The 12,470-nt window shown below is 39.9% G+C and overlaps 1 protein-coding gene across 1 annotated transcript in view; it reads right to left on the bottom strand.

The window, feature by feature from the left end:
* Nucleotides 1-4,582: 4,582 nt before the first annotated feature.
* Nucleotides 4,583-12,470, bottom strand: part of LOC122797638 (coiled-coil domain-containing protein 178-like) — a 1,250,322-nt gene continuing 1,242,434 nt past the window's right edge. The window contains exons 10-11 of the mRNA XM_044066183.1: nucleotides 5,128-5,281; nucleotides 4,583-4,636 (exon numbers count right to left, since the gene is read on the bottom strand). Of these exons, the coding sequence (XP_043922118.1) occupies nucleotides 4,583-4,636; nucleotides 5,128-5,281 (208 nt within the window). The remainder of the gene's footprint in view (nucleotides 4,637-5,127; nucleotides 5,282-12,470) is intronic.

The following is a 12,470-nucleotide window of genomic DNA, read 5'->3' as shown; positions in this document are numbered from 1 at the left end:
AAGTGTAACCATCTGTCCGAGACATCTTCTGACAGCATGAATCACACTTCTTGAATCCGGACACCTTGGTATCCTTGGACATACCTAAAGAAGGGAATACCAAACACAATACACAACTATAACAATTTGAGTATAATAACTATAACACACATACAAAGTTACCACACCCAAAAACAGTCAAGGATACACACAAAAGTTTAACAACAACAAATAGACTACACTAGGTAAATACTAACTATATATATTATTTTTTTTTTTTAAAGAAAAATAGGTTAGCCTCTAACTTAAACTGCTACTTAAGAAAAGAGAGGAGGGGGGGGGGAACTCTCTAACTAAAATTAGTTTTCTGAAGGGAAGGGGAATACAGGTAAGGAAAAGATATATACTTAAACCAAGATACCCCAAGAAAGATAGTATGCTACAATTAACAAACTACACTAAACCTACTAGTTTTTTTTTTTTTTTTTTTTAAAAACAGATAATAATAACAAAATATACGACCTGAGCTGGTAAGACAACCTTGCAGCAAACAAGATTTGGGTATCTAGCGCCAGGCATCATGGGATATGGGGAGGCCTTGAGCCAGTAAACCGCTCTCGAGCTTTAGAAGATGGCCAAGTCGGAGCCGAGGATCGGCTCCGAGCCCAACCAGAAAGAATGAAGGCAAGATAGACAACTTAACATTAATTGTTTTCTCTCCAACTCTACCAGGCAAACTCTGGCCTCGACTTATCTTCTTCCTTCCTTATTATAAGGAGCCCCTCTCCTAACCAGCCTGTCTTCCTCTATCATCTCTAAACTAGAAAACTGCTACAACAAAATCTCTAAATTTGCCTCTAAATCTAAAAATACCACCTATCACTGCCTAACCCTACAATCCCTGAATTGGGTTGAAATCCCGAACTACCTAGACTATCTCCAACTCACTACTGCATATAGACTCATATTTCACCCAACAAAATGTCACGCTCTAACATCCTTCCCCCTTATACACCCAACAGAGCTCTCAGATCTGAAAATCAGAACTTAATTACTATCCATAAACCTAAACGTCCTGCTGGCCAACTTCTCCTATCTTTCTCACTAGACAAAAAATGGAATTCCCTTCCCTCCACAATAAGAATCATACCAAACTCAGAAAACTTCAAAACCCAACTATTCAAACACCTGTCCACTAAATGGAAATGTACCTGCCTTCACTCAACCTAATCAAAGGGGGTTCTCTCTCTGGTTCCCAAGCTCTACAATTCTCATAGTTATCTTCCTATGAGCCTATCTAAGCTCTCAACAATTTCTATAGCTTCTCTCTAAGCTCTCAACTCCTACAACTACCCACACACAGCCCAACCTTGTAAATATTGTAAATAGCATTCTACTGTTGATGTGCGTATGTAAAGCGTATTTACATTTTCTTAAAAGGTTTGTATGTAAACTGTTTCCACACCTAACACATATCTGTTTTCCTCAAATGAAACTGTATGATCCCTACCTTCATGCTTAATGAATTTAACTATGCATGATATTGAATGCATTTATGAGTAACTATTCTACATAATATTATCTTTAATATTAACTATCAGTTGTATCTAAATTGTATAATGCATCTTGAAGCTTTGCTCCCCGGGCCTCCACTGAAAAATGGATCAATTCAGCCCAGTGGACTTCCCAGTAATGAAACTGCAAATAAATAAAATAAATAAATAATTATAGTTCTTGGTTTATGGGAAGAAATTATGTCTTATATAGTGTGAATCCCTTTAATGAAAAGATTTTATTTGACAAGAGATTTGTTGATTATGTATTTATATTGTGGAAAGGTGCAGATGTACTTATAGATGAGTTTATAAGTTATTTAATGAACACTCTGTATGTTATTTAAAATTTAAAAGTGAGAAGTCTAAAGATAGTATACACTTTTTAGAAGTTACAATTAGCAGAAATATCTAGCATGCACTCTTTCCTTATATTTAAAAATATACCTAAAGGACAGATGACAAGTCTTGTCAGGTTACATACTAATCAAGAAGTCTTAGAATCGAAACTGGAAAAGAATGTTGAAGCCAGTAAGTGGTATGTATTACAGAACAGAGATGTTGTAGTTAAATCCTTTGGTGAACCAACTAAGAAGGATAAGCAGTCAGTTAAAAAGGAATTACATATGATGATTTTGAATAATAGACATACTGACAATTATAAAGATATACTAACTAAACATTGCCATATCTTAAAGCATGTAGAAAAGTAAAAAGGCCTCCTACCTGAGAGACCTATGATCATTTATAATAAAGCACACAATTTGAAACAGTAATTATGCCACATGCTTAGAAATTTTATTTTTAACTACTACTTCTTCTTTTGGCTGCTCCCGTTAGGGGTCGCCACAGCAGATCAACTGTTTCCATTTCTTCCTGTCCTCTGCATCTTGCTCTGTCACACCAACCACCTGCATGTCCTCTCTCACCACATCCATAAACCTTATCTTAGGCCTCCCTCTTTTCCTGTTACCTGGCAGCTTCAATCCTAGCATCTTTTTCCCAATATACTCTGCATCCCTCCTCAGCACATGTCCAAACCAACGTACTCTTGCCTCTCTGACTTTGTCTGCAAACCTTCCAACCTGGGCTGACCCTCTAATATACTTATATCTAATCCTGTCCATCCTCATCACACCCACTGTAAATCTTAACATCTTCAACTCTGCCACGTCAAGCTCTGACTCCTGCCTTTTTGTCAGTGCCAGTGTCTCCAACCCATATAACATAGCTGGTCTCACTACCCTCCTGTAGACCTTCCCTTTCACTCTTACTGGTACTCGTTTGTCACAAATCACTCCTGACACTCTTCTCCACCCACTCAATCCTGCCTGTACTCTCTTCTTTACCTCTCTTCAACACTCACCATTACTCTGAACTGTTGATCTGAACTGTTGATCCCAAGTACTTAAACTCATCCACCTTCGCCACCTCTACTCCCTGCATCCTTACCATTCCTCTATCCTCCCCCTCATTCACACACATATATATTCTTAGTCCTGCTGACCTTCATTCTTCTTCTCTCTAGAGCATATCTCCACCTCTCCAGGGTCTCCTCCACCTGTTCCCTATTCTCACTACAGATCACAATGTCATCTGCAAACATCATAGTCCACGGGGGCTCCTGTCTGATCTCGTCTGTCAACCTGTCCATCACCATTGCAAATAAGAAAGGGCTCAGAGCTGATCCTTGATGTAATCCCACCTCCACCTTAAACGCATCTGTCACTCCCACCGCAGACCTCACCGCTGTCACACTACCCTCGTACATATCTTGTACCACTCTTACATACTTGTCTGACACTCCCGACTTCCTCATACAATACCACAACTGCTCTCTAGGCACCCTGTCATACGCTTTCTCTAAATCCACAAAGACACAATTCATCTCCTTCTGACCTTCCCTGTACTTCTCCATCAACACTCTCAGAGCAAACATCGCATCTGTAGTGCTCTTTCCTGGCATGAAACCATACTGCTGATCACTAATCATCACCTCTCTTCTTAACCTAGCTTCCACTACTCTTTCCCATAACTTCATGCTTTGACTGATCAGTTTAATCCCGCTGTAGTTACTACAGCTCTGTACATCACCCTTATTCTTAAAAATCGGTACCAAAACACTTTTTCTCCATTCCTCAGGCATCCTCTCACTTTCCAAGATTTCATTAAACAATCTAGTTAAAAACTCCACTGCCATTTTACCTCAACACCTCCATGCTTCCACAGGTATGTCATCTAAAACCAACATCCTTTCCATTCTTCATCTTCTTCAAAGCTATCCTTACTTCCTCCTTGCTAATCCACTGCAATTCATGATTCACTATCTGCACATCATCCAACCTTCTCTCCTTCTCATTCTCTTCGTTCATCAACCCCTCAAAGTACTCTTTCCATCTGCTCAACACACTCTCCTCACTTGTGAGTACATTTCCCTCATTATCCTTTATCATCCTTACCTGCTGCACATCTTTACTAGCTCGGTCCTTCTGTCTAGCCAATCGGTACAGATCCTTTTCTCCCTCCTTAGTGTCCAACCTTTTATATAACTCTTCATACGCCTTATCCTTAGCCTTCGCCACCTCTCTCTTTGCTATGCAACTCATCTCCTTATACTCTTGTCTACTTTCTTCATCTCTTTGACAATCCCACTACTTCTTCGCCAACCTCTTTCTCTGTACACTCTCCTGTACTTCATTCCACCACCATGTCTCTTTGTCCTTGTTTATTTTTAACTACTATCACTTAAATATAAGGTGTATGAATTTTAAATTCAGTTGGCTGGTTATTGTTGTAGTATCAAAGAATATTTATTGTCCTTACATTGGAATTTGGGGTGGCTATGATATATATGGGAAAAGATGTTGGATTCAGAACTACCAATGAAAGGAAACCAGCATATATAAAAAAACTACTGTAAATGTTGAATTTTATTCGGATGAAGTCTGTATTAGGACAAAAGTGCTCAATAAACAGACTGCAATTACTAGTCATTTATTATCACCTAGGTGTTTAGTCTTTTCTTCTCTTGGCTGCCAACAGCAGTTTTTTTAGGTTAAAAGTAAAAGTACAAATCTGACATGACCTAGTACTGTGCTGATCACCTAAATAATAAAAAAAGAAAAACACAAGAGAAATGGGCATCCTTGTGGGGATCTGTCTACAGTATAAATATTTACCATTCCTGATAGACACAAGCACATTTGAAAAAAAAATTATCAGAAAAAGAAAGCTTTCCCAACAGGGATACTAATCTACCCAGCTTTTGTAGATGAAGCCAACCACCATACTTGTGATGCTAAGCTAACAACAGGCAAACATAATAAACAACAAGAAAGTAGTGAATTTTTTTTGTACCCATATAGCGTTCTTATACCAGCTTTGTAGAACATTAAATGTTATTGGTATGTGAATATTGTAAGCTAACCAATCAAAAAAAAAAAAATAAACAACAGATTTCATTTTTAGACTTGTTTTCCTAACACCCCCCCCCCCCCACACACACACACACACACACACACACACACACACACACTCATATATCATTACTGAAATTCAAAGTTTGCATTCAAATATTTATATAGAATGTACTTACTTTCTCAATCAAGTTATTTCTTTCTAACTTCAAAGTAGCTTCTTCTTGCTGCAGTTTCATATATACTTCTTCAGTCTGTTTTAGTTTATTCTCATTTTCTGTTATCCTGCTACAGTAAGTATCCCAGACAGTTTCAGAGTGGTTAAAATCATTTCTGTTAAACAGAGAAAGCATTTTATTTAGAATGATTATTACACTAAAAGAGATTAGCTTCTGAATTAAATTAAAGTTCACAGCATTTAAATGTATATAACCTGGAAGTAAATATGGATTTTGATAGTCTGATGAAATGATAAAATATCACCTAACACAGACGCATATATGCAAGTGACCATTAACACATGCTTGTGCACAAACTAAATTTAGCTATATGTGGAATACTGTAGAAAGCAAAGACATCTGCAGTGCTTTTCAGTGGTAAGGTAGTAATCTAACTTATGTACGTACCACCATGTTTATGGATCTTTGATAAAATAATGAAAGCCCAGGTTATACATTCTCAACATCAAATAACTAACACCAGTTCTACAAGAACATCGTTGTCAGACAAAAACAAAACACACATTTTTTCAGGGTCAAGCTTCCTGCACCCCATACTCCCTCACTTAAATAAAGTAGCTACACCATCAGACAACAATGGAGAGAGGGCAAACAGCATGGGAAGAAAACCATTCCCATTCATCTGCACCATTCTGCCGCAAAAATGCAAACAGCCAAATTGCAGCTTCATTTCTTCATAAATCAAATGACAGCTTCCACTAGCCCTACATCCATTTCCTCAAACACTACATAAAAAAACACAGTGGCAACAAAAATCAAAGTTACATAAAAAATGGCATACAGAACAGTAATAGTCAATGGCAATGCACTTTAAACATTTGCGATTCATGGTTTATAAACTCAACAGCAGCCACATGTGCAAACATCATACTTCCCAATTTGTTTCAATATTTTTAAAAGCTAAGTAATAGTCTACAGCCTACTTTAAATAGGTAACACATGAAAGAGGTTTATCATAAACTAGCAGAATCACTTAACCAGATGGCAGCACTAAATTAAATTCAGGTAAATCAGGAGTTGTGCAAAAAGGAAAAGCATCTATAGTACTCCTTAATGCTACACAAGCTGATTACCTTCTGAACGTATTTGTTTTATTTTTAAATGTGCAATGATTGTCTGCTATGCACTTTACTAATAACACAGAACAGCAGTTTGTCAGGAAAAAGCCATAACACTGCCAGCTGACTTTCATTTAAAATGAATGCTTATACAAATTGCAGTTATTACAAGACTCATTCAGTGAGTGCACATATGTTTTTATGTCTTTATGGAATCAGGTATTTGCTATACAGATAAATCTACTGTTTCAGCATTATATAATAATGATACAGTTGCAAATACTAGCCTGTTTGAAATTTAATACACACACAGATGAATACTGTGGCATATATATTAGACTGTTAAATGTGTTAAGTAATTTTGTTAGTCCAGTTTATCTGCAAGGGAAATTGCATATTATTTTAAAATTATAGTCATGCTATTGCCAGTGAGGAGCCCAATCTGTTACCTTTTATTTTCTAGAATTTTACTTTGTTCTTTATGTAAATCATTTTTTTATAAGACAGCCTTAATACTTTTGGCCAGTAACAGGTAAATGCAGGAAAGATGTTTTCTTTTTATTTCTAATGTGCATGACAGGGAATTTTACTGACCACTTTTCATGCATAACAAAGAATGCAGAGAGATGATGTTCTTCGTGTTTCACTGTTGCAGTAATCACTTGTGGGTTATCCCTGCTGGGTAGGCCTCGGCCAGCCCAAATACCAGAGTAAAGAGTATCCCTCCTGCGTCGGCTGCAGGTCACCAGGGACTGACGTCAGGTTGTCATTGGTATAAAGCAAGGCAGCCAATGCCATTACATCAGTCTTTCTTGCCGTGGAGCCCGAAGCAGAAGCAATTTGTGTGTACGTCAGTCATCCGTTGCCAGAGTGAAGAAGAAATAAGACTAAAGCTAAGTACCCCATTGGGGATCTTTTTCTTGCACTAATCAATGTCCGCAAAGGTAAATAATTGTCTCTGCTGTGGAAAACAAATATCACACTGAGACTTCCATAACCTGTGTAACCTGTTTAGGCCCAGACCACGACATCTCCTGATGTCGGTTCTACACTCTGTTTAACGCTAGGACCATCCGCCATAGAGTGAAATTTGTAGCCAGACATTTTAAGGAGAGTCCTTCTCAGTACGAAATGGCGTCCGTTGGTCAGCCTCCAGTGGATATCCCCAAAAAGAGAAATGACAAATAAAGGGACAGATCACAAAAGGTTTGGCCTACAGATGACTCTAGCCTGAAGTCAGCCACTAGCACATTGGAATTCAGTGACGAGCCTACGCAGCCCCTGATGACAGCTGCACAGCCACCGCAGGCCTCTACTGAGACCCATTCGGAGTCCGTTACATAGCCGAATCAGACTACACCTGTTGCGATTTTGGTCGTCAGGCCCGCGGTTGGGTCCAAAGCCCCTCTGCAGACACTGGCTTCCAAGGAGGCCTTTCAGATAACCGAGGCCAGACAAAGACCGATGGCCACAGCGCTAGCCACAGCCATGCCCATCAAAACACTGAGGCCTAAAAGCAAGGCAACTCCTAGAAAAACTCTTTCTGCAATTCCCAGTCACCATCCTCCTCAGGCCCAGCCTGCTCAGTCACAGCAGCTTCTTAAGATGGATCTGATCACCCTCATCAGAGGTAATCAGATTACCCCAGCTAAAAGAAAAAAGGACCTTTCCCCAGAGATTCTCTCAGAACCTGACACTGAAGGATAAGACTTTCTGGACACGGACAATGAACAGCAGCCCCTTATTACCTTTGAGGATTCTAATGTAGAGGAATCCATCCCATCTGCACCCCCCCCTGAGGACCTATCATTTGGAGAAACCTTACATACCCTCATGGAACACTTCCAGTTGGAAGCTTCAGACTACCCCCAGTCTAAGAAGAGACTAAAAGAGTTTCTGGACCTACCCCAGCATAAACACTTAGCCATTCCTCCCATTCTGGATGTGGTAGAGGATGTCTTTATGGAGTCTAGCCTCACCCCTGATGCCCTGCCTCCTGCACCCAGAAAGCCTGACAGGTATTGCAGGGTGACAGACACCCACACATATTTATTCAAGAACCCTGGAGCTGATCCAGAGGTCATCATCCAGGGGTCCGAAGGGGCTAGGGCCAGTTCCTCCAAAAATCCAATACCTTCTGACAAGGATAGCAGAGCCCTACACAGATGGGGTAAAAAGGTATACACCTCTGCTACCTTAGCTATCAGTGCTCTTAACTGCCAGTTCCATATGATTAAATATCAACAACATACACTGGAACTATTAAAGAAGAAAATTTCCTCCTTACCAGACAATTCAACTTCCAGAGAACTGGGAGAGCTCTTACACTCACAGGTTCATAGGTGTGTACTAGGCTAATGGCCCTGGAGCCTTTACAAGCCTAGCCCATAGGATTACCCTGGCATCTTGCCACCTGGCCTTAGTTCCTAGTGCCTCTGTTAAGTAGAGCCACTGGAGTGATCCCAGGGTGAATTTTCTATTTCCCATCCACTCATCAAGATTTCTGTTGAACAGGGCCAGTGAGGTGCTCTGCTTTACATGTATGGGAAGTCTATTCCATAGCATGGGCAGTCTCTGGGTTATGAACCTGTCCCTCCAGCATGTTCTGTTGATTGTGGTAATGAGGTTGAGGTCTCTGGAGTGTGTGGTGTGGAGGGATTGGGATTTCTTTAGATGTAGCATTTCTAACAGAGCTGGGTCAGGCATGGCTTTGTAAGTCAAGCAGAGATCGCCTCTAAGTATGCGATATGAGACAGGGAATAGTTGGATTTTTTTGAGTCTGTCCATATAGGACAAGTGTTTAAGGCCTAGGAGCCTCTCCAGTTGTTGCAGGTGTCCAGTGAGGTACATGCCAAATGGGGCATCATACACGATGACTGGTCTAATGAGGGAAGAGTAGAGGGAGACAATGACCACTTTCTCCCTATATGCAAAACCCTTAGTAATGAGATGTGCTACATAGAAGGAATTTCTGACCACAGTGGCAATGTGGTGGTCAAAAGAGAGGATGCTGTCAACCTGTGTTCCCAGATCTCTTATAACGCCTTTTGTGTTCAGTGGACTACCATCAATGTGGTAATTCAAGGGAACCGGGTTTTTCCCAAGGGGGATGATGACAACACATTTTTGGCATTGAGCTTAAAGCCATGGTTTTGACACCAGTCTTTGGTGTCATTGAGGCCTTTCTGTAGGATGTCAACATCACTTGGGGAGTTAACTCATTAACCTCGACTACCGTCTCATGACGCCTCTGTGCTTAACACTGAGCACGCTGTGAGATGGTAGTAATTACATGCTGTTACATCCAACTGACTTCTTAGGTTATGGAAATTATGATTTTTTTTCATATTTTGGTAAATAACTTTGCAAGTAAGCATGTCAGTGTGCCAAGTAATAACTCATTTTGAAGACAGTGTTACTCCTTACAACATGGTAAAAGAACTGTGTCTGCACTGTACACATGTACAGATATCACAGTTTGTTTAGTCTTGTAGGATTATGAAAATTATGCATTTCCAATACTTCTCATTATTATGCCCATATCTTTGCAAGGGAGCATGGTGATGACACAAATGATGCATCATTTTGAAGCTGACATCGAGACACACAACTTCTACACTGATATGTAGCCTCTGTCTGTTACAGGTGATGAGATAGTATGCTTTGTTTATTTATCAATTGTGAGAAATATTATATTCAGGGGCGGCCCGTGCTATTGGACTGCCGGACTGCAGCCCCCTCAACTTCAAACTAACAAAATAAAACAAATAAAAAGAAAAAAATAAGAAAAAAAATATTTTAAAATTTCGCGGACTTCGCGCATGCACAATAGTCCAGACTGCTGCTGAGACAGTCTGGAGCATGGAGCATGCGCAGATTGTCTCAGCAGCCGTCCTGATTGAGACACGTGAACAGGAGCGCTCCCACAAGTCTATGCAGTTTTAAACTGCAGACTGCCTGGGAAAACGCGTCGGGGTCAGACTGCAAGGTCGGCAAGGTCAGGATTTGCGCGGGTTGTTCAGCTGCACTCGTCAGGAGTCCTGGATTTACTACAGGACCAGGTAAGTGTGTGTGTGTGTGTGTGTGTGTGTGTGTGTGAAAATGCCCCTGGTGCGTGTGAAAATGCCCCTGGTGCAATATACTGGTGGTTAGGCTCATGGTGGTGTGGTAGGGAATACCTCAGGCTTGAACCCTGTACCTTGTATGCAGGTGTTAAAGACCTGAATTCCCTACCCACCACCATTTGTAAAAAAATTGCAGATTTTTGCCTCATATTTGATCTGATCTGTTCCTCATAATATCTGTGGTTTATAAATGTTGGAATGCTTGATATTTGATGGTGCAGTGGTAGCATTGTTGCCTCACAGCTGCAGGTTCTCAGGTTTGCTTCTTGGCTGGGGTGCCTTCTTTGTGGGGGGGGGGCTGTATCTTCTCCCTGTGTTTGTGTAGGTTTGCTTTTGTGTCCTCCCATGTTACAAAGACATGTCTGCATTATTTCTTCCTGGGCCTCTGCTGAGAATTGTTTTTTTTTGTTCCAAGTCAGACTGTCCTGATTAACAAATGTTAAATAAAATTGACAGGCATTTGAATTTCAGACTTCAGGTTTCTGAATGTTTAGTTCCTTACATATTTGATGGTGCAGTGGCAGTATTGTTGCCTCACAGCTATAGGTTTTCTGGTTTGATTCTTGGCTGGGGTGCCTTCTGTGTGGAGTCTGCATCTTATCCCTGTGTTTGTGTGGATTTGCTCTGGTGTCCTGCCATTTTACAAAGACATGTGTCTACAGTATTTCTCCCTGGGCTTCTGCTGAAAATTGTTTTTGTTCCGTCAGAAGTAAAATTGACAGGCATTTGAATTTCAGACTTCATATTCTTCAGAAAATACATAGTAAAACGTTTTATTCTAGCAATAAATATATAGTAACGCAACCTTTTATTATAGCAATTATTTAAGTTTATAAGATGGCTATTTGAAATTTGTCCTTATTTTTGGGACTGTAATACCCTGTTAGTGGCTTTGTCCAGGTTTTTTGTGCTAAGATTGACAGCTATGGCAAGAACTGAATTCACTGAATATGTTTGAGGGCTGTATTCCCTCATTACTGGGTTTGTCCAGGTGTTTTGTGCTAAGAGGTTGACAGCTATGGTGAGAAATGAATTCATTAAATGATAGCCATTTAAGTTTCAGTCTTCCTCTCTTTCACAAAGCAGCTGATTTGGCGTAGTGGTATGTTGCTCTTGACTGTTTTGCACAGGGACCTTGGCAGTAAAATGCAGTGGTAACACAGCATTTTTCTTTCACAAAGCAGGTGATTTGGCATAGTGGTATGTTGTTCTGACTCTCTTGCACAGGGACCTTGGCAGTAAAATGTATGGTGGTAACACAACATTTTATTCTAGCAGCTTTCCAAGATTATACAAGCAATGTTTAATGTGTCCCTGTTTTTTGCCCTTTTGACCCACCCCAATAAATTTGGCTTTTTCCAGACTTCTTTTGCTGCGAAGTTGAGATGCAGTTGAGTATTGAGTAGATTTTACAAGGAGCTGAGAGCTGCAGGGGAAGAGAAGTTTAGTGCTGATTATGCTAAGTCAGCTCACATTGCTAATAGCACAAAAGGTTGTGTACTTGCTTTTGATGCAGAAGGTTGTTGGTTCTACTCCCATAAGTGGTGAATGCTGCCGTACTGAAAATTAAGATACTAACTATGAGCTTGTTATCAGTTTGTCATCCATTTCCTATTGCAATATTACTGATTTTTAATTTAATTTAGGCAATTTATTCCTCAGGGGCATCAGACACTTTATTTTTCGATGAAACCATGAAATATAAAGGTGATTGCTAGCACCAACCTCTTCATTACAGATTTATTTAACGTGGAATTATTTAGATGACTTTTTTACTACTTCAGAGATTGTGCATATTTACTGATAATGGTGGAATGTAGAATTGTGCATATTTACTGATAATAGTGGACTGTAGAAGTTTGAGTAGACTTTTATGATGGAAATGTTCTGAATTGGACAGTTTTGTTTCATTGTATACTGGAAAAATGTTCAAAGCAATAGGAAGGTGTATCAAAGAGCACATGTATGTTTCATATGCAAGGGGCCTATGATTTGAAAACAGCCCAGAATTAATTTTTATCTGCCACAGGTAAAATGTATTTTCTTTGAATGTGGGTTTTAATGTTGTTTCAATGAATGTGAGTTTCAAGGGCACAGAAGG

Source organism: Protopterus annectens, chromosome 3.part1 (genome assembly GCF_019279795.1).
Source record: "Protopterus annectens isolate FY-2018-M chromosome 3.part1, PAN1.0, whole genome shotgun sequence".
NCBI classification, from domain to species: domain Eukaryota; kingdom Metazoa; phylum Chordata; order Ceratodontiformes; family Protopteridae; genus Protopterus; species Protopterus annectens.
This window is presented reverse-complemented; position numbering and strand designations above follow the sequence as displayed.